This window comes from Clinocottus analis, unplaced genomic scaffold (genome assembly GCF_023055335.1).
Source record: "Clinocottus analis isolate CAN_PGR_092001 unplaced genomic scaffold, fCliAna1.0.p SCAF_15, whole genome shotgun sequence".
Taxonomy (NCBI): domain Eukaryota; kingdom Metazoa; phylum Chordata; class Actinopteri; order Perciformes; family Cottidae; genus Clinocottus; species Clinocottus analis.
The window spans coordinates 18270912-18297158 of record NW_027175876.1 but is presented as its reverse complement, the minus strand read 5'-3'; the positions used below and the strand labels follow the sequence as shown (position 1 = coordinate 18297158).

The following is a 26247-nucleotide window of genomic DNA, read 5'->3' as shown; positions in this document are numbered from 1 at the left end:
AGTCAACAATCATGTTTGAAATTCACACTTGAAATGACGATGGAACAAAGAACCTTCAGCGCTTTACGTTTACCTCTTCACTGCACATTCTGGTAAACTTGCCTTTTTCTTATTTCAGGCTCTAAAGCTCAAAGACTTGAGACTTGACTTGGACTCGTGACCACCAACTTGTGACTTGGATGTGTGACAAAAGACTTGAGACTTGAGACTAGTGGGCAGGGGGCTGAAGCCATCCAGACCCTGGAAAGTAGAACATGGTCCTGAGCAATGTTCCCTCTAAATGTTCAGCACTGAGCTTTTTTTTGCAGCTCATCAAACATGCGGGTCACCCAGACCAGAGGAACATGCGGGTCACCCAGACCAGAGGAACATGCGGGTCACCCAGACCAGAGGAACATGCGGGTCACACAGACCAGAGGAGCATGCGGGTCACACAGACCAGAGGAACATGCGGGTCACACAGACCAGAGGAACATGCGGGTCACCCAGACCAGAGGACAGTCTCCAACAAACGAGTGTCGAGTGCACTGAGTGAACACATGAACGGCATGTGCCGGGTTCATGGGCAAGCACCAGCATTTAAAGTTGCAGAGGTACAAAACCCACGTAGTGGACTTCACTCCCTCCACGGCCGGCCGGAGAGTCTGATAGTTACGCTTTGAGCAGAAAGCAGGAAGTCCTGTTAGCAGTTTCACTGCATCGGTCTGACCACGACCTGCAGGTCAGGTGTGTGAGCAGTGTGTGTGAGCAGTGTGTGTGAGCATGGTGTGTGAGCAGTGTGTGTGAGAGCAGTGTGTGTGAGCAGTGTGTGTGAGCAGTGTGTGTGTGAGCAGTGTGTGTGAGCAGTGTGTGTGTGAGCAGTGTGTGTGAGCAGTGTGTGAGAGCAGTGTGTGAGAGCAGTGTGTGAGAGCAGTGTGTGTGAGCAGTGTGTGTGAGCAGTGTGTGTGAGCAGTGTGTGTGAGCAGTGTGTGTGAGCAGTGTGTGTGAGCAGTGTGTGTGAGCAGTGTGTGTGTGAGCAGTGTGTGAGAGCAGTGTGTGAGAGCAGTGTGTGAGAGCAGTGTGTGTGAGCAGTGTGTGTGAGCAGTGTGTGTGAGCAGTGTGTGTGAACAGTGTGTGTGAGCATGGTGTGTGAGCAGTGTGTGTGAGCAGTGTGTGTGAGCAGTGTGTGTGTGAGCAGTGTGTGTGAGCAGTGTGTGTGAGCAGTGTGTGTGTGAGCAGTGTGTGTGAGCAGTGTGTGTGTGAGCAGTGTGTGTGAGCAGTGTGTGTGAGCAGTGTGTGTGTGAGCAGTGTGTGTGTGAGCAGTGTGTGTGAGCAGTGTGTGTGTGAGCAGTGTGTGTGAACAGTGTGTGTGAGCAGTGTGTGTGAGCAGTGTGTGTGAGCAGTGTGTGTGAGCAGTGTGTGTGAGCAGTGTGTGTGTGAGCAGTGTGTGTGAGCAGTGTGTGTGAACAGTGTGTGTGAACAGTGTGTGTGAGCAGTGTGTGTGAGCAGTGTGTGTGAGCAGTGTGTGTGAGCAGTGTGTGTGTGAGCAGTGTGTGTGTGAGCAGTGTGTGTGTGAGCAGTGTGTGTGAGCAGTGTGTGTGAGCAGTGTGTGTGAGCAGTGTGTGTGTGAGCAGTGTGTGTGAGCAGTGTGTGTGAGCAGTGTGTGTGTGAGCAGTGTGTGTGTGAGCAGTGTGTGTGAGCAGTGTGTGTGAGCAGTGTGTGTGAGCAGCTGTGTTGTCTTCTGTTCCAGTTCATCACTTAATTACATCCAACTACATCGAGTGTGTTTATTGTTGTTTACCGTCACGGACAACCTGTGTTTTGTTCCCCCGGCTCAGAAACCTCAGCCGGCTCCAGACCCAGCCCGCCGATCCCCAGGAGCATTCTGGGTGTTTTATTATTTCATGTCTCAGCTCGTGTGGCCCGACAGAACGCCAACACAGATATGCATAATGCACATTACATACGTCGTGGACTCCTCGCAACCCTGCTGACTAAACAGTGTGTGTGTGTGTGTGTGTGTGTGTGTGTGTGTGTGTGTGTGTGTGTGTGTGTATTGGAGCATATGTGTTCATGCTAACAAACTATTTCCTTCCGCCAGTCACAGACAGTGTCTGTTGTGTGTGTTCACAGAGGGACCCATCTGGGAATGTGCCCGGCTGGGCCTGGAGGTCTGTTCCTCTGGCAGCGTACCCGGGCCGGCCCCTCGCCATCTGACCCGACCCAGCAGCAGCGGCGCTGGAGATGCTGCGTTCACGTAGAGGAGGGGAGGAAGAGGGGGGTTTATTTCCTAGCTAGGACCCAACATGGCAAACTGGAGCCGCTGAGGTCACCGTAGAGAGGAATCGACCCTGCACGGTGGCGTAGCGGCACTGACGCCTCACAGCAGGAGGGTCTGGGGTTCGGATCCCGGTCTGCAGGTCCTTCTGTGTGAGTCTGCATGTTCTCCCCGTGGCAGCGTGGGTTCTCTCCGGGTTCTCCGGCTTCCTCCCACAGTCCAAACGCATGCAGCTCAGGTTACCTGGACTCTGACTAACGCAGGTGTGAGTGGGTGTGTCTCTGGAGGCTCGTCCAGGTCAACCTCCTGTACTCAGTGACAGCTGGGATCGGCTCCAGCGCATCACAGCATGAGCGCTTCACATAACGGATGGAACTCACGCCTCCGTGACGGAGTCTCAGCTCAGGTAACTACATTTGAAGCATGGAGGCTTGCTGAAGACAACTCGTTCCCAACCTGGAGGCCTGAGACTCAGACACTTTCCAACAGGCTCCGACACCGAAGCCTCTCTGAGGCTCTGGACTGGAGACACCTCACGAGGAGGAGGTTCACTTAGATCCACCTCGGCTGAGCAAACGATGACTTCGCTAATAATTCACTTGTGAAGGCGCCAGAAGGCGGAGCTTGTGCAGCCGCGTCTGATAGGACGCAGCACTGCGAGACGAGAGCTGTCACGGCGAGCAGCTGCGGCGACAGCGAGCAGCCATGCAACGCCACAAAAATGAGAATTTTGGGTTTGTCTCTCGGTCTGATCCAGCGCTCCATGCGAGATTCAATATTTCTGCATGAATTATAGATGAATTGCAGAGGACCTGCACCGTGAGGAAGGAAAGCAAAGGAAGGTCTGAATGTGGAAACGAGAGAAACAGAGCGAGCCATGACTCCAGCTCCATAATGAGAGGTTATCAGTGAGGTCATCACTGTTGATTCATATGGACTACGGATCGTCCATCAAAATAATAACACTATCAAAAATAATGGATGGAATAATGTTTCGCTCTGCCTGTTTTTTTCTACATTCTGATTGGCCGGAAGGTTTTTTTTTCCATCCTTGGACAACTCTCTCTAAAACGTGTTATTTTCATTCCAGCATTCGGCAGAAATTGAGCCTTCCAGACACACACACACACACACACACACACACACACACACACACACACACACACACGCACACACACACACACAAAGCAGCAGAGCTAATAATGCAGGAGTATTACAGCACAACCCGCTCTGTTTAAGTCATAGTACAGGATACTAAACATCAGCATAGTCCTGGGAAAGAAATTGTTTATTATACAGTGTCTCTCTACCGCTAACAGGGGTGAGAGATATATGCAAAAATAAATAAATAAATAAATATATGTGCCCCGCCCACCCTCCCTATTGAAGCTGTAAACCTCGAGGAAACACTGATATATCACAAAAAAGTCATAGTATAGTTTGTGGAAAACAATTAATAGTATAGTATGTGTAAAAAAAGTCATAGTTTTATAAGTTAAAAAACATTCATATCAAAGTATCGTCATATTAGAGGTGGTGAAGAAGCACAGAAACAAGACGTCATGACAGTCCTCATGAACTCGCCATGCCTGTGATATAGCTGTCTTACATTCAGGGAAATATGCGTATGCAGGTGTTTTGCTGAGCGAGCAAGTTATTTAATAGACATTACTGTCTTCTAAACATGAACCTAAGTTACTTAAGTTGTGAAGCATAACCTTAAATTACGCAAGATTGAGACATAAACTCATGTTTACGATGTTTACTGAGGGAATACATCAAGAGAGAAGTAGAGTCACTTATATAGACTTCTATACAACCAGAGGAGTCGCCCCCTGGTGGTCAGGAGAGAGAATGCAGCTTTAACACATGAAGCATAGACTTCTATACAACCAGAGGAGTCGCCCCCTGGTGGTCAGGAGAGAGAATGCAGCTTTAACACATGAAGCATAGACTTCTATACAACCAGAGGAGTCGCCCCCTGGTGGTCAGGAGAGAGAATGCAGCTTTAACACATGAAGCATAGACTTCTATACAACCAGAGCAGTCGCCCCCTGGTGGTCAGGAGAGAGAATGCAGCTTTAACACATGAAGCATAGACTTCTATACAACTAGAGGAGTCTCCCCCTGGTGGTCAGGAGAGAGAATGCAGCTTTAACACATGAAGCATAGACTTCTATACAACCAGAGGAGTCGCCCCCTGGTGGTCAGGAGAGAGAATGCAGCTTTAACACATGAAGCATGGACTTCTATACAACCAGAGGAGTCGCCCCCTGGTGGTCAGGAGAGAAAATGCAGCTTTAACACATGAAGCATAGACTTCTATACAACCAGAGGAGTCGCCCCCTCGTGGTCAGGAGAGAGAATGCAGCTTTAACACATGAAGCATGGACTTCTATACAACCAGAGGAGTCGCCCCCTGGTGGTCAGGAGAGAGAATGCAGCTTTATCACCTGAAGCATAGACTTCTGTACAACCAGAGGAGTCGCCCCCTGGTGGTCAGGAGAGAGAATGCAGCTTTAACACCTGAAGCATAGATTTCTATACAACCAGAGGAGCCGCCCCCTGGTGGTCAGGAGAGAGAATGCAGCATGAAGCATAGACTTCTATACAACCAGAGGAGTATTAATATCAGATGGCAACACAACCCGTACTAGAAGTCCAGCATGTCAAAACTACAAAGAAGTAGCACTAAAGCAAAGTGTTTCTCGACGTTAGAGTTTTCATATCTGTTGTGAGATTCTCATATTTTCCAGGACTCTTCAGAAGAAGAGTCTCTGCTCATCCACTTTCATCTGCTCCTCTTCCCTCCAGGAGCCGGGCCGAGGCCCTCAGGCTACTGTAAGTGGACCAGGAGCTCCAGGTCGAGTGTGGCGGGACCGCCTCCACCTCTCTGGGCCAATCATGGACCCCCACCGCCCACGGAGCCGCCGCCCACAGCTGAACGAGGCTGGAGAGCAGCTCCAAATGGGACTCACCATGCGGGTTTGGCGCTGAGGGTACGATTCCCCCCTGGTCACACGGCAAACCTCACAACTAATGAGCTGAATAAGTAAATGTGGAACATTTATATATATTCCTGTCCAAAGCTGACTGGAATGCAGCTCATTCCCACAATGAGTCAATGAGTTCTGGTGTATTAAAACATGCAGGATTTGCATGTGAAAGCACACCAGACAGAAGATCCTTCACCGTTCGATGGAGTCGTGACGCTCAGAGGATCGCACGATGTCACACAGTATCTTCGGCGTGCAGGGTCAACGCATCATGACCTTCACACTATGACCACTATGGAACTGGACATGTTCACATGATATTTTCAAAATGAACTTCTAACAAAGGTTCACTTTGTTTTCAGGGTTACTAACGTGACGAAACAGCTCGTCAAATACTGACGCTCAGTCAGCGGCTCTCAGCTTAATCTGTGTGGCTTTCTGCTCATTTAATGCACACAGTGTCTTTTAAAAATACTTCAAACGTAGGTTGACTTACCGACAAAAATACAAAGAATAACACAAGATGGAGGTTTGAGTCAGTAATGTTACGTATAATAGCTACGCTAAAGTACAAGATCTAGCTAAGAAAGCTGAGGCACAACCTCTCGAGGACGAATGGTTTCACATGGACATGAACACTGGAGTCCTGGGTGAAGGTCCTGTGTTGGCTTTGACCCAGTCCATCCTTGCCCTCCACCCAGACCCCGTGGACGTCCTGGGTCTGGATACGTGATGCTATAGCAGGAGCTCCGATCGCTAGTAGTGACTCAGATGTTCACGTGGGAGTTTTTTGAAAGACGTTTGTCACAAGCAGACGTTGACTGAACCACATGATTAAATAACAACTACAGGAGCAAATATTCAAAATAAAAACAAAATAAAACTCCTAGTGGTGTCACATAGTGGTGACTTACACGAGGCACAACCGCTCTGCCTCCTGGGCCTTCAGAGCCTTCAGTACCTCACCGGGTCACTTCATTCCCCTGGAGAATGAGAATGCGGTAAAACAGACGGCCCTGAACACAACGCGCAGCACATACCAGCTCATAACGCTGGCAACACATATAGTGCAATATTGAAAGGCAGCAAGCTGACCGCAGATGAAAGCGCAGGTGAGGAGCTGTACCTGCCAACCAGGTCACGTGTGCTCTCTTTCAACCCTCATTCAACCTCATCAAGACACCACCCTCTCCTCCACCTACATCACCCTGCGTCCATTCCCCCGTCTGGATGGAGCTCGGTTAGCTGCAGCAGCTTTTCTTCTAATTAAAATAGAAAAAAAGAAGAAAGGAAATCCAGTTGCCAATTACCGTCTCAAATCCCTTCAGAACAGGCAACTGTAATTACGCTTGGCAAAAAGTAATTGTAAATATTTTACGATCTTTTAATGATTCATGGTCCTCTGATTGGCGTGCAGCAGCGCTCCATTTAGCTGCTCAAACGTTCAGATGAAACCAGGGCGGGCCGCAGGGTGTCTGCAAGGTGGGAATGTCATATCCATCTCCCTGATAGTTCACGTTAAAGTGAGTTTTAAATGGTTACAAGTGAATTTGACTTAAAACGACCACAAACACCTTCTGTGGTTCAGAGCTCCGGAGCGTCGGACGCTTTCTTCCTCTGGCGGCTGTAATGATGAGAGCAGCAGAGGTCTGACTGGGACGACTGGGAGCATCAGACAGACGGCTCATGTTCACCAGTGTCTTTGCAGCGTCAGAATCATTAAACAAAATCAATAAACACATTATACAAATCAACACATTGAAGAGAGGCTCTGCACTTTGTGCTAAGCTGTTGGGATGCTATGGGACAGTGATGGATCCTAAAGCATGTAGCGCACAGAGCTACCATTAGCTTCTGACCGACTGGACACTGACAGTAGAGTGTAAATAAACACATCATGTTGCATTAATTACTAAAATATGAATATGTTATTTCTTTAAAAACAGGAATATTTCTGACACAACGTACTCCAGCACTTCCTTCATCGATGGCCGAGCTGCTGGACGAGCTCGTTCCCTTGAGCTGGAGCATCAAAGGCTGCTCTCATGTCTTCTCTCTGCCCTTCCACCCCGAGGGCAGGAATGATACGCATGAAATTGGAAATTTTCGCAATTGAGTTGATGAAATTCTCTCCCCGCATGCGTCTCTGAGGACAGCTGGCCGGCTGCAGATGGAGCAGTTTGAGCCTTCAGCTGGGATGAAACGCTGGTCACTGGGACTCGCTGCATATGGAGAAATGCTTGTATCCAAGTCATTAAATATCATTTTCTCATTTCACCTGGGAAGCTAAACGCGTTTATTGAGCATGAACGCTGAGTAAAATATTCCTCTGTCACTGTTTCATATTTTAGTTGTCAGCTGACGTTCTGTCTTTTCAGTCATGAAAAGCTGTCGAAGTGAGAATTCTTAAGTCGTAGAACATCTTTTCAACTTTACCACTAAAGAGCTCCTCAGACACTCAGCAGCATGTCAGAGGGTCGAGGCCTAACGATGGGACTCGACCCCACAGGGTGCAGTGAGGTACTGCCTCAGCCTGCATGGTTCAGTCCCCTCCATGTCTGACATTTTTGTAATATTTATATTACTTACTCTTTCCACTGTGTGCTGCGTTGGACGAGAGGAGCAGCGTCCACAGGAGGTGCTTCCTCTAGGTTCAGTATTCAGACTCCAGGAGGAAACTGCATCACGGCTCACATGACATGTGGAGTCACTTGAAGCAACACCAGCGATCAGCACGCTTGTGCAAGAGCTCGCAGTGTTTTTGCAACAACACTAGAGGTGGTTAAGGGAAGTGTTGTGGTTTGTGTTACGGGAGTTATGTGACCTTGTTGGTTAAGCTGTGTATGAGGAGAACATCCTGCTCTCAGTGTGTTCTGCTGGTTCGCTCTCCAGCCTTTTCTCTGCCGTCTTTCCTTCTTCTGCCGTCTTTCTTCTTCTGCCGGGGCTCTGAGCTCATGTCCACAGACCCTCTGACTCCTCAGCAGCTCCTCGTCTTTGAGAGGCCGTTCACTTTGATTACACCCTGCACACTAAACCAGTACTCTGGCAGCCATTGCGGTTGCTCTGGCACTTCAAAGAATACGCTTGTTTTTGTCATGGCTTCCTCATTGAAGCCTCACTACATCAAAACCTCTTTCACTCCGATGTTATGATGATATTATTCACAATATTTTCATATTAATGGCCAAAGCATCCTGGTAAGGACTTCTCTGCTAGCGCCATCCACATATTTGTAGCGCCAACATTTTCTTTTTAGTTATTCAAGACTAAGAATCGACACCATAACAACGTCAACAGCCGTTCACTGTTGGGCTCCGTGAATAAAACAGCGTGTCATCAGTACCGTCCATTGAGCCTGTCAATGATCATAGGGATGCAGTGCTGAAGACAGTCTATAAAGATATGCTAATTACAGCCATTGAGCGGCCGCGAGCCAGCACTGTGAGGCGGGCACCGCCATCTTAACTGTGGTCGCGCTCTGGTCTCCGGATGACCAAGGACAGAATGCTGTTTACATTTTCCAAGCAATTGCTTTTGTATTTGTGCAGCAGCAGCACCGCTGAGCGTCCACCACTGGAACATTATGTTTGTCACGACCATTACAAAAAGGTTTCTAATAGTTATCTTCAGCCAGGAGATTATGGATTTGGTCTTGTGTTTGTGTGTCCGTCCGTCCCCGGCTGATCCCTCTACTGGACCAGAGACCTCTTGGTCCTCCTTCATGGCTGCATGCTGGAGGGTTCAATGTGGCTCTGTAAAACCAACGAGTGTCAACTGTTTGATACGGATCCCTCGCCTCCCTTCACCGGCCAGTAGGGGGCGCGAGTGATGAAGAACTGCTTCTCTTTGAGCGCTGGTCTCCGCTCTGGATTATGAATTGTTCCTTGTTTGCTGTCGGTTACCGGCTGGTCATTAGCTGGAGAGCAGGACACGCTCCTCCAGCTCGTCTTTTCACTTGTCTTTACAAAAGAAATGTACTGTGGACGCGCCGCCATGAGAGCGTTTCTGACGCTCTCGCCGTCTAGACAGTGTTCCAGACGGTGTATCCGTTCAATCAAACATGACAGCAGTGGTCACTGCACACACACTCGGCAGAGCTCTGCACTCTGCTGAGTGCTGGTTTCTGTTTTTACTTCATCTTAGTAATTCATAATACAAAAACATGATACACACACAGACGCTCTTGGATCCCAGCGACAAAGCTGGAAAGAATGAGAGTTCTCAAAGCAGCAGCAGGCACACGCTGGCAAATACAAGTCATAAACATCAAAATGAAATGTCTCCATACACAGGCACTCGCATACACCTGGATCCCCATCAGCACACACACACACACACACACACACACACACACACACACACACACACACACACACACACACAAACTGATAATATGAATAAATATATGAATATATGTATATATATATATATATATATATATATATATATATATATAGACACACACACACACACACACACACACACACACACACACACACACACACACACACACACGGATCAGCTTCTGTCTCACGATGCTGTCAGTTGGTGAGCCGCCTTCTGTTTCCAAAGTGAACGAGGAGGCAGCCCTGAGGTCCAGGCTTGTGCCACTCGAGGGTGTCACATTAATGATAGTAATTAAGCATAAATGAGGGATTTCATTATGGTAGTGAGTAAAAATGTTGACTTGAGGATTGGCTCAGGAGGAAGAAGATTATGCAAATAATGCATTTGTTAAATTAACCTAAAATCACAATGGAACAGAGCAGAAGAACCAATAAATAAATAAAAACAGCAACAACTCACCTCCAGCCAGAGGCTGAGAGGCTTTAAATACCACAGCTCAACCCTGATTGGACTAAACCACTGCATGGGGCTATAATACAGACTAAACCACTGCATGGAGCAATAACACTGGACTAAACCACTGCATGGGGCTATAATACTGGACTAAACCACTGCATGGAGCTATAATACTGGACTAAACCACTGCATGGGGCCACAATACTGGACTAAACCACTGCATGGGCCACAACACTGGACTAAACCACTGCATGGGGCTATAATACTGGACTAAACCACTGCATGGAGCTATAATACTGGACTAAACCACTGCATGGGCTATAATACTGGACTAAACCACTGCATGGAGCTATAATACTGGACTAAACCACTGCATGGGCTATAATACTGGACTAAACCACTGCATGGAGCTATAATACTGGACTAAACCACTGCATAGGGCTACAATACTGGACTAAACCACTGCATGGGGCTATAATACAGACTAAACCACTGCATGGGGGCCACAATACTGGACTAAACCACTGCATGGGACCACAACACTGGACTAAACCACTGTACGGGGCTTTAATACTGGACTAAACCACTGCATAGGGCTACAACACTGGACTAAACCACTGCATGGGACCACAACACTGGACTAAACCACTGCATGGGCTACAATACTGGACTAAACCACTGCATGGGCTACAATACTGGACTAAACCACTGCATGGAGCTATAATACTGGTCATTTTATGAGGGGGGAGGGGGGGGGGACATAATTTCATATAATTCATATCATAAACAATGTCTGTTCCCAATTGTTTTTCTTTGAATACTCTCGTCTCAGAGGTTGGCTGAGAGTAGCAGCCCCTGAATCAGATTGTTTTATCTCCACAGTGAATAATAATCATAATAATCATAATCATAATGCAGCTCCTTGTGCAAACATAAGACATGTGTAATCAAGCAGAAGCTCGTGGACTGTCAGCCGTGTGCTGTCACCTTGCCAACATCAGTTCCATCCCATCATGGGTCTCATGACCCAGATGTCCAGCAGGGTTTCAGCTCCAGCGGCTCATCGTGTACGTTGGGTCACTTCCTCTGTGCTGACTCAAGCAACACTGAAACCTAAGCTGACAATCCCTTCCTCGTGTTATTCTGCAACAACCAGGATCATTTCTAGTGTCTTCACTTCCTGTGAAATCCTGATGGAGACCCTACAGGACGCTCCAGGACGTCCCTAGAAAGCACTTAGCGTCGTTCACTTCAGTGAGTCTCTGGGACCCAGATGAACATCTATATTGAACAGTAGAAGCATGCGCTGAGGTTATGACCCAAAGGAAAGAGGCACCTCTCTTTCATTGCTCTCTCTTTTTCATATCATATAATATGTGCCCGTCTCATGCGCAGGCTGAGCGGGCAGCGTGACCTGAGAGGTGCCACATGCCTGAGAGGTGCAGGTGTGCACCTTCACATGCACGCCTGCACCTTCACATGCACGCCTGCACCGTCACATGCACGCCTGCACCGTCACATGCACGCCTGCACCGTCACATGCACGTCTGCATCGTCACATGCACGCCTGCACCGTCACATGCACGCCTGCACCGTCACATGCACGCCTGCACCGTCACATGCACGCCTGTCAGCTGCATGATGGAGGATCTTGACAGAAATAAGTCTTTTATGTGCATATAAAAAGTTGCAGATCTTTAATTTCTTTTCATACGGTGTACACTGAATAACAGCAGAACATTTAAAAAGTATCCACTAACACGATCCCTTCCCTGTCCGTCACTCAGAGACACGCCCACAAAGGGGCGGAGCTTCCTCTGCGTCCTGCGTGGTGGAAACTTCACAGAGTTTCATCAGCGAGCCGTCCGGCCCTCAGCGGCTCCACACCGGCTTCACCCAGACGGCGTCACCTGCACGCCGCCGCCGGCGTGCAGCGCTGTGTGTGTGGAGAACGCACGCGCACGTGCACGTGCACAAGAGGGAGATGAAAGGCGGAGAGACGGACGCCACCGCATGACGGACGCAGCCAACGGGAGCGAGACGGGAGGAGCCGGAGAGAACCTTTGTACTAAAACTTCAAAAGCTCCACGGAGCCACGGGGGACCGCCCCCTCTGCTCTGCATCCTCACAGCTGATTGGCTGAGGCTGGAATGTGGAGCAAGCTTCACCTTGACATTCACAACATGTAGGAGGGATGAGAGGGAGGGTAGGGGAAGAGGAGGAGGACAGGGGAGGGATGGAGAGAGGGGAGAGGGGGGAGGGGAAGAGGAGGAGGAGGAGAGAGAGGGGAAGAGGAGAGAGGGAGAGGGGGAGAGGAGAGGACAAGGGAGGGAGGAAGGGCAGGAGAGGAGAGGAGAGGAGAGGAGAGGAGAGGAGGCGAAAACAGCTTGCAACATAAACATGCATTCTAATGTAATTATGTACATTTTTGATTGATAATTGAAGCAATTTCAGGATATTTTCTTGCGTTAAATTCGGACTAGTCTCCAATGTGTGTGTGTGTGTGTGTGTGTGTGTGTGTGTGTGTGTGTGTGTGTGTGTCACCCTGGGAGAGAGAGGAGAGGAGAGAGAGCGTAGCCGAGTCTGAGATCAGAGTCGGCTCCTCAAATACATTTTTCAGGTTCACGGTTCTCTGGACATATTTTAATACTGGGGACAAATTAAAAAACAAAAGCAGTTGTGTGTGATGTTAAATTTAGCTGAACTTTGACACAGAAGTTTAGCATCTCTGATCCACATGACCGGAGTTCCCCCCGGGCGTCGGCGTGGTCTCAGCATCGGAGGACAGATTATCACTACGACTTCCAGATCAGCGCTGACGAGTCGTGAGCTGCAGAACCAGCTGCAGGAGTTTAGAGACGTGATCCTCTTCCTGAAAGTAGATGTACTTCACAGCCGCATTAGAGGAGCAAAGGAGCCGCATCAGAGGAGCTAAGGAGCTGCATCAGAGGAGCAAAGGAGCCGCATTAGAGGAGCAAAGGAGCCGCATCAGAGGAGCGAAGGAGCCGCATTAGAGGAGCAAAGGAGCCGCATCAGAGGAGCGAAGGAGCCGCATCAGAGGAGCGAAGGAGCCGCATTAAAGGAGCAAAGGAGCCGCATTAGAGGAGCGAAGGAGCCGCATTAGAGGAGCGAAGGAGCCGCATTAGAGGAGCGAAGGAGCCGCATTGGAGGAGCGAAGGAACCGCATCAGAGGAGCGAAGGAGCCGCATTAGAGGAGCGAAGGAACCGCATCAGAGGAGCAAAGGAGCCGCATTAGAGGAGCGGAGGAGGAGGAGCCGGCATCTTGTCTCGCAGGCTGGAAGGCGCATTGGAAAACGTGGAAATGTTTTTTTTTTCTCTTCTGCGCCACTAGCACAGAAGAGATAATAATACAAATATGTTTTTAAATATATTGTGTTCAATGATTTTTCCGTATTGGTGGGCACTGTTGTGTCTTTCCTAAACTTTGGTGCTGACCGGTCCCTTTGGACCCCATGCACACCCTCGCCCTCGGTTCCCCCTGAGTGCGACCCATGAGCATGTGTCTCGTGTGCTAGCAGTTAGCTCGCCAGCTGCAGCGCTTCATCAGCAAACTTCCCCTCACAACGACGTCCAGACAGCACAAGTTCTTCGTTGATCGTGTGGTTGGATGGAGGAATGATGCAGATGAAACAGAAAGTTCCGTCAGGACGAACGATTCAAGTCCCGACTGAAGCGGTTCTCAGCCAAAGAGCTCCTGCTGGTTTCAGGTTCAGACTCAAGGTCGTCACACTTTAGGTCCACAGACGACTCCACAGCCTCCAGGTGGCATCACGATGTGATGGGAGCAGCTAGATGCGCTAATGGGATGCTCCAGATGTTCGGTCCAGCAGCTTGTGCAGGATCTGCTTTCCCGGCCGGCTCCATGTCGTCCTCGGCTCATCAGGATTTCTTACATCCGGAGTTCCCGACTTCACTTTTCCCGGCGTGGTGGAGGTGAGCTGTCAGAGCCGCCACACGTCAACCCAGCGGTCCTCCTTATTATTTATGAAGTGTGCACGATGCGTCGGGTGCTGTTTGCCCCGGGCTGAGTCTACAGGGACTTGACTTCCAGCAGTCAGGCTGTCCCGGGGAGTTGAACCACCGGGCTGCTGCAGCGCTCCTGCCAATCACAAGCTCTGGAAGGTTGCACGTTAAGAGAGGTTTCCTTTTACTTTGAATATACAGAGGTGGCTATCTGCATGCTAACAGATGGACACATGTCTGATGGAGGAGCGCCTCGCACACTGTTTGTAGTGTTTCTGCTGCGCCGTAGCATGCTAACTGCTTTAGCACGCCGCGCGTGTGCTGGTGTTGATCCCTGCTGTGTTGCTGAGGACACGCTCTCATGAAAGCTGACGCTGAGCAGCAACTCTTCTTCCCGATGAAGACGCGTCTGAGGCCAATGACGAGGAGGACGATTACCCACAGAGATGAAGTCAAAGAAGAGGCGAGACAGCGACTGTGATTGGTCGTTAGCTCAGCTAGTAGACTGTGATTGGTCGTTAGCTCAGCTAGCAGACCGTGATTGGTCGTTAGCTCAGCTAGCAGACTGTGATTGGTCGTTAGCTCAGCTAGCAGACTGTGATTGGTCGTTAGCTCAGCTAGCAGACTGTGATTGGTCGTTAGCTCAGCTAGTAGACTGTGATTGGTCGTTAGCTCAGCTAGTAGACCGTGATTGGTCGTTAGCTCAGCTAGTAGACTGTGATTGGCTGCATCAAGATTGTTGAGGCCGACAGCAATATTGTTTTTTTTGTGAGTTAATTATCTGTTTATGTTTTAGGACATAAAACTCCTAAAACAACTCTGAAATGTTTCTAAATCAGCTCGCTCATCACAGACGGCCACAGTGATGATTATTGGAAACATTTCAATGAGCAATCTTATAAATAATCTTTAAAAAAGGAAACGATGGGAAGTTTGTTTTGCTCTGGCCTCGTGGGATGAACAGACGACCCCGTCAGCATCTCACCTGCAGCTCGCTCAGAGGCCACTTTGTTAGGTACACCTACAGCTCAGGAACTCAGACCATCTACGGGTTCATGGTTTTTCATGTTTTCCTCTTTTCCTCTCGTGAACATCCTTGAGGGAGAGTCTGAACCCTCCTGCGTGAGTCACCAGCTCACATCGCTCACTGTGAGTCCAGAGCAGCGAGCGCTCGCTTTCATGCAGGTTTCACCAAAACGATTCCCTCGTACCAAACCTCCTCCTCTGGAGGCTCCGGAGCGCAGGACGTGCGCCATGACTACGACTCAGGAATGTAGGTTGCTTCCAGTCGTGCAGCTCTATTAATATTCATTTCCTGCTGAGCCTAACAGCGCTTGTTATTTTCTTGTCAAAGAGGAGTTCCCCCTCCTCCCATCCTCTTCTTCCTGTCCTTCCTGATTCTCCCTCTTCATTTCTCTCCTCCACCTTCTCTCTGTCTCTCTCTCTCTCTCTGTCTCTCTCTCTCTCTCTCTCTCTCTGTCTCTCTCTCTCTCTCTCTCTCTCTGTCTCTCTCTCTCTCTCTCTCTCTCTCTGTCTCTCTCTCTCTCTCTCTCTCTCTCTCTCTCTCTCTCTCTCTCTCTCTCTCTCTCAGCTGCTAACAGTGTGGGATGAAGGAGGAGCAGCATGAGCTCATTATTCTGACTGACGGAGAAGTTTCAGCGTGAGGCATCGAGAGAAGTGATCGCACACGGAGCTTCTCCTCCAGCAGGCAGAGAGCTTCTTCTTGTTGTTGTTGTTGTTGTTGTTGTTGTTGTTGTTGTTTGTGCTCGCTCACCTTTCATACCCTGATGCTAACGCACACGCTCCCCTTTGTTTTGTGCATTCGGCTCGTTGAAGATGAGCGCCACTAACTCTGATCACGTGTGTGTGTGTGTGTGTGTGTGTGTGTGTGTGTGTGTGTGTGTGTGTGTGTGTGTGTGTGTGTGTGTGACCATATCTAATGTTACTGGACTCATCAGCATTCATGACCGTATTCTCAAACCATCCATTTATTTTATTATTCCATTGAGGATATTTGTAGCGTCATTGAAGGACGAGTCATCAACATTATACTTATTATTATACTCATAATATTATACTTATTATTATACTCATTATATTATACTTATTATTATACTCATAATATTATACTTATTATTATACTCATAATATTATACTTATTATTATACTCATAATATTATACTTATTATTATACTCATAATATTATACTTATTATTATACTCATAATATTATACTTATTATTATACTCATAATATTATACTCAATACTATACTTATTATTATACTCATAATATTATACTCAATACTATACTTATTATTATACTCATAATATTATACTCAATACTGTACTTATTATTATACTCATAATATTATACTCAATACTATACTGTTTGTTATACTCATAATACTATACTCATAATACTATACTTATTATTATACTCATAATATTATACTCAATACTATACTCATAGTACTATACTCATAGTACTATACTTGTTGCTGTACTCATGATACTATACTTGTTGCTGTACTCATAGTACTATACTTGTTGTTGTACTCATGATACTATACTTGTTGCTGTACTCATAGTACTATACTTGTTGTTGTACTCATGATACTATACTTGTTGTTGTACTCATAGTACTATACTTGTTGCTGTACTCATAGTACTATACTTGTTGTTGTACTCATAGTACTATACTTGTTGTTATACTCATGATACTATACTTGTTGCTGTACTCATGATACTATACTTGCTGTTGTACTCATGATACTATACTTGTTGCTGTACTCATAGTACTATACTTGTTGCTGTACTCATAGTACTATACTTGTTGCTGTACTCATAGTACTATACTTGTTGCTGTACTCATGATACTATACTTGTTGCTGTACTCGTAGTACTATACTTGTTGTTGTACTCATGATACTATACTTGTTGCTGTACTCGTAGTACTATACTTGTTGCTGTACTCATAGTACTATACTTGTTGCTGTACTCGTAGTACTATACTTGTTGCTGTACTCGTAGTACTTCATAGTAGTATGAAGGTGTATCCGGTGACATCAGGCGTTGTGGTCCAGGTGTAGAAGAGTCTCCTCTCTCTTTGAAGTGAGCGTCTCAGCTTCATGTCTTCATGTCTTCATGTCTTCATGTCTTCATGTCTTCATGTCTTCATGTCTTCATGTCTTCATGTCTTCATGTCTTCATGTCTTCATGCTGATCATTTATGTATTTGTTCTCATTAATGGTTGAAGTAGAAAGAGAAGTTAGGAAGAGTAAAGTACTGAGTCGTGTAGAGGAGCAGGCCGTTGTGGTCACGTGACGACGTCATCGTCACGTGACGGGGCATGTTGTGGTTTCCATGGGGACGAGCCTCCGCCTCCCGGATGGAGGAGCATCAGGCTTCCTCCGCCGCCCGCCGCTCTCTTTCTACTTCATGCTAATTTAATTTGTGTGACATCACGGCGTGTGGAGTCGAGTCACAATAGTTTGTCCTCAACAATAAGCTTAAGCCGCTGAAAGCTGATTATGACTTCTGAACAACCTCAAAGACGCAGCCGCCGCTCGCTGCCTCGCTCGCTGCCTCACTCGCTTCCTTTGCTTGCTTCCTCGCTCGCTTCCTCGGCTCGCTTCCTCGGCTCGCTGCCTCCGCTCGCTTCCTCGCTCGCTGCCTCGCTCGCTTCCTCGCTCGCTTCCTCGCTCGCTTCCTTTGCTTGCTTCCTCGCTCGCTTCCTTTGCTTGCTTCCTCGCTTGCTTCCTCTGCCCTCGATCAGGGGCTGATAGTGACACAAATCTCTCCATCACGTGGTTTCCATGTTCGTCCTCATATTTCTTTCTTCGTTGATCTGTGATTACGCTGCTGAACAAAACGAGTCAGAACCATAAACGTGCGTTTGCCACAGAGCTTTCCTGCAATATTAATATCCATAAGGATGCTCTGACTTCAGAGGTTGGCAGACAACAAGAAGAGCCTCCGCCTGACAGCGACACCTGAGAGCATCCTCTTCCTCTCACCTGGTGGTGAAGAGGATGCTCTCTCATGAAGTTTGCTGCTACAACTTCACAGATAGTGAACGCTGAGCTGTAGCTCCGCCCACTTTAACTCATTTATTCAGATCCCTTTGATGAGGCGGATGCACAGCTGTTTTTTCCTGCTGGTCGTGATGTCACAGGTGTGACGCTGCTGTCAGCTCGTCGCTCATGAACCGCCATGAGCGTCAGGAGACGCAGCAGCAGGACACATAAAGGGTTTGTTGTATTATGTGGTTATGAATATTTAAGACTGTTCAAACCCGACGATCAAACTCTCTGTTTTGAGAAATCTTTCAACCACAAAAAACAAATGAAGAAATCCCCCCAGTGAGGAAGAGGAGGAGGAAGAGGAGGAGCATCCTGAGTCCAGCGGACATGAGGAATGTTTGTCAAATGAAAGCTTCTCTCTTGGCTTCCTTCAAACTAGAGGTCGGTCATCAAAGCCTCGCGTCCTCCTTCCTGCTCCAGCGCAGCGACGCTCGTCCTTCTCTGTCCGCACCGATTTATGAAAGAGTTGATTCATGAGTCTCTCAGCGGGCTCTGGTGGGCCGCCCGCAGACGCATTCATGCCCGCGTGTGCACCGCGTGCACTGCATGCACACGTGTGCACCGCGTGGCCCGCGTGTGCACCGCGTGGCCCGCGTGTGCACCGCGTGGCCCGCGTGTGCCCCGCGTGGCCCGCGTGGCCCGCGTGTGCACCGCGTGGCCCGCGTGGCCGCTCAGCGGTGACGCCGCGGTGCAGTGAGAGACGTCACGTCTGCATTCCTGAGCTTTTCGTGCAGGAGGAGCGTGCGTGTTTGGCATGGCGTGTGTGTGACGTCACGCTCGCTCCTCTGGAGGTCTGGACCAGAGGTCTTCATGAGTTCACCGGTCCAGAGGTCTTCATGGTCCAGAGGTCTTCATGGTCCAGAGGTCTTCATGGTCCAGAGGTCTTCATGAGTCTGAGGTCTTCATGGTCCAGAGGTCTTCATGAGTCTGAGGTCTTCATGGTCCAGAGGTCTTCATGGTCCAGAGGTCTTCATGAGTCAGAGGTCTTCATGGTCCAGAGGTCTTCATGGTCCAGAGGTCTTCATGGTCCAGAGGTCTTCATGAGTCAGCGAGTCCACAACCGACTGCAGACAATGGTTACCATGGCAACCACCAGCTCTCAACCCTGATGATGCTCCAACAAGACAAAAGTCCTGTTACACACTCAGTGATACACACTCACTAGTGTACACACAAAGTGCATGCACACACACACACACACACACACACACACACACACACACACACAAACACACACACGTGACACAAACTCAACTCCATTGCACTGAGACAACTGCGCCGCAACAATGGGCACAAACACATGCACCTCACACACACAGGAGTGAGGGTGACATAAAACACACACACACACACACACACACACACACACACACACACACACACACACACACACACACACACACACACACACACTGCCTAACAGAAGCAGAGATCACAGCTCAGCAGAGCAGCACTTAATTTCTGACTGCTCTCTCATCTCTTTCCAATGAGAGGAGCACACACAGTGTGTGTGTGTGTGTGTGTGTGTGTGTGTGTGTGTGTGTGTGTGTGTGTGTGTGTACAGAGCCCAGTGAGAGGGGTGGGCAGTCAGAAGAGAGAGCAGGAGGTGCAGGAGCAGCTCGTCTCCTCCGTGATGCTCTTGAGCGTCATATTTTTAAGTGAAGATTTCAGAAATATGAACACAACAAGCACAATATGTGAATATCATCAGGACCTGCAGTAGTGATGCTTCATGAGATGTCATGAGATACTAGTATTCCTTCTTGTCTGCATGATTCACACCCAATACAACCTCCTGGTTGTGTTGGGTGTTACATGAAGTACACACTCAACTAGAATGAGAAAAGTACTTATTTGATCCCAAACTACAGTATCAAAGTACTGTTACAGAGCAATAAGTAACTCTATCTCATTTTAGTCCATTCAGAAGAGAGTTTGTAACCAGCAGAGTTCAGCTTCCTGGACTCGTCCGTGTGATGCGAGCAGACGTGATGCAGCGCGTGCCGACACGCCGCCCACGCCGCCGCGCCGACGCTGCCGTCATCGCTCTCTGACCAAGCGATGGCATTTGAGTTGTTGAAAGCAACATCTCTGCCGCGCCATCGCTCCCTCACGGTGCAAGAAAAGCAACTCAAGCTGCACGAGCGCGACCTCATGATGACGACGCTGTGACGTGAGCATCAGAGCTGCAGCACCGTGTGAGTCAATGCCTCCAGCCGCACTTCACATCCACATCTTCATCCTCCATGCTATCGGACATCAATGTGAAATGAACGTAACTGGCCCGTTGATTCTGAAATGAGGCCGCTGTGAGGTCACAGTGACCTTGGACCAACAAACGCTGATGCTTTGATCCTCGAGTCCAGATGGACCTTTGTGACAAATCTGAAGGAATTCCCTTCAAGTGTTCATGAGAAATGTTCAGGACATTGAAGCGTCTCTGCACAGGAAGGGAGGGAGGGATGGAGGAGAAAGAGAGAGAGAGAGAGAGAGAGAGAGAGAGAGAGAGAGAGAGAGAGAGAGAGAGAGAGCGAGAGAGAGAGAGAGAGAGAGAGAGAGAGAGAGAGAGATGGTGAAATGGAGGAGGGGAGGAAAAGGGGCAGGACAGGTCCAAAAATAAAGGCAGGAGCAACGCTAATGAGTACACTCAGGTTTGCTTAGTTGCTGTGACAACGCGCCGCCTCATTGCTTCAAGCCGACTGCATATCTAATGAACACACACACACACACACACACACACACACACACACACACACACACACAGTTCAGAGTAAAGAGCAGTATTTCCCCTGGAGCTATTTTCCTCTGCATGAGTTTTTCAGGCGTCCAACATCAGAACACAACGCAGCGTCGATGGAGAACAACATGAATGACACGTGTCCACACGCCTGCATTGTGTCCACACGCCTGCATGTGTGTGTCCACGCGCCTGCATGTGTGTGTCCACGCGCCTGCATTGTGTCCATGCGCCTGCATGTGTGTGTCCACACGCCTGCATTGTGTCCACGCGCCTGCATGTGTGTGTCCACGCGCCTGCATGTGTGTGTCCACGCGCCTGCATGTGTGTGTCCACACGCCTGCATTGTGTCCACACGCCTGCATGTGTGTGTCCACACGCCTGCATTGTGTCCATGCGCCTGCATGTGTGTGTCCACACGCCTGCATTGTGTCCACGCGCCTGCATGTGTGTGTCCACGCGCCTGCATGTGTGTGTCCACGCGCCTGCATGTGTGTGTCCACGCGCCTGCATGTGCGTGTCCACACGCCTGCATGTGCGTGTCCACGCGCCTGCATGTGTGTGTCCACACGCCTGCATGTGTGTGTCCACACGCCTGCATGTGTGTGTCCACACGCCTGCATTGTGTCCACACGCCTGCATGTGTGTGTCCACGCGCCTGCATGTGTGTGTCCACGCGCCTGCATGTGTGTGTCCACGCGCCTGCATGTGCGTGTCCACACGCCTGCATGTGCGTGTCCACGCGCCTGCATGTGTGTGTCCACACGCCTGCATGTGTGTGTCCACACGCCTGCATGTGTGTCTGCAGTGAAAACTACTGAGTCGGTGTGCCAACAAAAAGAAAACGCGGCCAAAGCTTTTAACCAAATCAATCAGGACCACCGAGCCAGTTGGAAGGAGCTGAATAGTTTCAGCAGCAGGAAGCAGAGCTCTGGAGGAACCATGCAGCATTAAAACACTTCACAATGCAGCAACGCTGCTGCTGCTGCAGCACGCTGACAGCTGCAACATAATGGATGGAGCTGCTGGAGTATGTTCACTAGTTAACACACTTACACATGTACTTTATACATCTGATTTATTATGAACAGGTACTGTTCAGTACTAAGGGTCCCTGTGAGGGACAAACCACTCCTTCTTTGGTCCATGTTCAGTAGTAAGGGTCCCTGTGAGGGACAAACCACTCCTTCTTTGGTCCATGTTCAGTAGTAAGGGTCCCTGTGAGGGACAAACCACTCCTTCTTTGGTCCATGTTCAGTAGTAAGGGTCCCTGTGAGGGACAAACCACTCCTTCTTTGGTCCATGTTCAGTAGTAAGGGTCCCTGTGAGGGACAAACCACTCCTTCTTTTCATGTTTTCAGTTCAGTGTTTCTTCCTCAGTGAGGAAGACGTTCTAGAGGTTAATGCAGGACTTTACTGCTTCTGATGTGTATATTTATGTCCGTTGGCGTCATAAAGAGATAACTGACTTGAAGCATTAGAGTGTAAATGCTGCAATAAGGAAGAGCACCAGGGTGATGTCCAGTGATGGTTCAGGGCTCAGTACTGGGATCTCCTTTAATGGACCTAATGACGTGACAAAGCACACAGAACCGGATGCAACGTCTTTTCAAGCGGCCTGGCTTTGGTTGTTGAGTCACACTGGAGGCTCCAGCTGACAGCGTTCACACAACACAGCGACAGAAGTAACCGGGCCGAGGGACCGGAGTTAGTTTGAACCCGAGCAAATGGGTCAGAACTGTTTTCCTACCAACCGCTGAAGTACTACTGCATTAATATCACTCGTTCACCGCGAGGTTCATTGACATTCACCCACAAAATGAAACAGACTGTGGAACTGATAAAACATCAAAACCTAAATGTCCGACCCGCCAGAGATCCAGGAGATCGCCCGAGAGCCAGATCGGTGTGGTGGGTGTGTGTTCTCTGTGTTAAAGGATGTATGTCATGGTTAGGCTCAGCATGTGCTTAGCATGTGCTCAGCATCCATGAGCTGCTATTGTACTTCACTGCACATCTGCAGCTCCTCCCCAGTGATCAGTTGCACATGTAGGTCACAGCGAGGACGCTGCATCTGGATGTGTGCATGTACTGTAGCTCGCCTCGCCCGCGTTGACGTGTGAATGCATGTGTGTGTGTGTGTGTGTGTGTGTGTGTTTTCCTGCAGCAGCACTGCGGGGAGAACGGCCTGCCCCGGGGGGCCGAGCGGAGGGCCCGAGGGCTCGTGCTGAAAACACTGATGACCAAGATCAGCTGTTCCAGCGATGAACCTCCAGCATGAAGCGGACTCACACACACACACACACACACACACACACACACACACACACACACACACACACACACACACACACACACGAGGCACAGTGTTCTGAGAGGTGGAGGGAGAAACAGATGTCACACTGGAGCTGGGAGGAGGCCTCTTCTAATCCTCCCACTGACTCCTCCAGGCACACACACACACACACACACACACACACACACACACACACACACACACACACAGCATGGCTCTGAGAGCGCAGCACTGAAGCTCTCCGTCTCCGTCTCCCCTTTGATGTCAGTGCAACACGAGGCAAGAAGACAAAGGAAGCATCACTGTGCAAATCAAAAATTCATTAAAACCGCACTAGCCAGACCTGTGGAATACTGATAAGCAGCTGGAAATACTTACATAACTCAAAAAATTGTCAAGCGGGAGCCTTGCATTTGCTGAGGAATTTGTGAAAACGCTGCAATTCAAAGTATCAGATGTCAGCTGGAAGCACGGCGTCATCTGCACATTGATTGATCTGTTTCCAGCTCATTTGATGTACTTTCTCACTGCAGCACGTATTCTTCAAGCATTCATAATCATAAGCCAGCTACCATCATATTCACACTAACACGGTGGGATAGGATCTGCTCACCTTCCTCAGCAGGTTGCAGATCCTCTCGATGTTGCGCAGCCTCTCCCTCTGTGAGGACACAAACAGGGAAAAGGTGATGTCATAGCTTCCCAAGACACCTGACATCTGGTGAAATATGAAACAGAATAGAAACAAAACCAGTTTGTCCTCATGCTGAAAGTGAATGAAAATACATTTCCAATGAGCTCTTCAAAATGTGAACTGAATCTTACTTTACTGACAGTTTGTACAGTTTGAAATGAATGCAGCGGTTACATAGTTTGCATTCAGGACACTCCAGAGACAAATGCAGCTACATGAACAGGTCTGGGTGTGGACTCCAGGCAGACTCAGAGTCCAGGCCACTGAGGATGTCAGTGAGCGGAGAGACAGTTGGAACAGCATCCACGGTTGTAGAAAGGGTGTTGATGGTACATCAGGAGGTCCTGCTATTGATCAGGTGTGTGTTAGCATCTCGCATGAGACAGGAAGTTTGGCATATCTACATTTCCGTCCGGTTGGGCGGCTGGTGTCATCAAGCCAGGACTGAGATTTCCGTTGAGCTCCAGTATGAAGCGTATGAGTGCAGGTAAATACATAATGAGCGTCAGAGACTCACATGAGGGGGCAGCGCTTTAGGCTGGAAAGATGACACACTGGCTACAGAGTGACAGGGGAACAGAACACCACACGTACCGGGGCAGTGGTCAGACACAGAGCTGGCGTTCAGGCGTTCAGGCCCGAGTGAAAACTCCATCTTCAGAACGATGCAGCGTGGTGGAGAGCTCAGGTCTGACTGAGGACTCGTGGATGTTGAACTCTGCAGCTGACGAGGAGATGAGGGACCGGTCCAGGGGGTCCAGCGTTTGAGTGACGGGTCTTACATCAGGGTCTGGGACTAGAGCGAGGACTGAGACCTCTCTGCACTGCCACCAGTCTGGTGCATGCACCCTGTTGGTGTCGTAGCAGGAAACACACTGATGCAGCAGCTGTGTGTCCTCCAGCAGCCACACTGGTTATCAGGGTTTTATATAAGTGGCCATTCTTCAATATCTGAGTGTTCTCAGCTCGTAGAATAAACTGTAAAAGTCTTAAATCAGCAGTCGCCACAATGCTGACTCCAACACACCCTTTCACCAGAGCTTTTAACAGCATCATTAAATATTAAGTCCCTCCTATAGCGACCTGACTGCGCTCTGCGGGAGCCACAACTCTGCTTATGAATCATATATTGATCTGAGCGTCACGCTGCTGGTGCTTCTGGACAGTGGGTTTGACTTCATCTCCGGCTTCTCGCTGCAGACGTCACCAGCGAAGGCGGAGAGGGAACCACGAGTCTGTCAAAGTGTTTGCACTCATACGGAAGATCAAAGCCGTCTTGAGCTCAACAGATATTTAGTCGCCGCATCAGAAAAACAGGATTAAAATGTGGAGGAATAATTGGAGTTAAAACACTATCAACACTGTTTATGTTTAGTCTGCTTTTTGTTATTTCATATATAAAACCAGAGGCACTAATTGCATCTACATAATAACTTACCTGCGCATTATTCATATCATATGTTTAATGCGGCGCGCTGGCAAATGTGAGAAAGAAAGAAGTCGATACAGAAGCAGACGCTCGCATCTGCCCATCCACATATGTCCCATAAAATATGAACGTTATTTACCAAAGAGATGGCGTAACTGTAACTGAGGAAGTCAACGCAATAGTTTGAAGTATTGCATTTTTACTTTTGTTACCGTGATGTCTTCATGGGCGTTTCCACATCGACCTCTTGTGTTATTTATTAATCAAGATGGTTTTGAGTTCTTGGAGCTGTGGACCATGAAGACGTCGAGTGCTACAGAACCGGACGTCACGGGCTGCTGGGTTTGAAGTGACAACACATAACAACTTTCACATGAAGAACCCGACACCTTCCTGAACTCATGACCTGGTCCTTCAAGATAACTGGTCCTAACCTGGTCCTAACCTGGTCCTAACCTGGTCCTAACCTGGTCCTAACCTGGTCCTAACCTGGTCCTAACCTGGTCCTAACCTGGTCCTAACCTGGTCCTAACCTGGTCCTAAGCCTAACCCTCCACAGCGGCTGTTGTTGACTTCATGTTCAAACTGGATCATCTTGTTGTTCTTCAACGAGCTAAGCTAGCTGATTCACAACGAATCCAGAAGACTGTAAACCGAGACACACTGCACTTATATGAATATACACTTATGAACTGCACTTATATGAATATATACTTATGAACTGCACTTATATGAATATACACTTATGAACTGCACTTATATGAATATATACTTATGAACTGCACTTATATGAATATACACTTATGAACTGCACTTATATGAATATATACTTATGAACTGCACTTATATGAATATATACTTATGAACTGCACTTATATGAATATACACTTATGAACTGCACTTATATGAATATATACTTATGAACTGCACTTATATGAATATACACTTATGAACTGCACTTATATGAA

The 26247-nt window shown here is 48.4% G+C and overlaps 1 protein-coding gene across 2 annotated transcripts in view; it reads right to left on the bottom strand.

Annotated features, from left to right (window-relative positions):
- The window catches only part of cnih3 (cornichon family AMPA receptor auxiliary protein 3), a 76348-nt gene that overhangs the window by 23307 nt on the left and 26794 nt on the right, over positions 1–26247 (bottom strand). For both annotated transcript variants that reach the window (XM_068577729.1, XM_068577728.1), the window contains exon 3: positions 23770–23817. In XM_068577729.1, coding sequence (XP_068433830.1) covers positions 23770–23817 — 48 coding nt within the window. The remainder of the gene's footprint in view (positions 1–23769; positions 23818–26247) is intronic.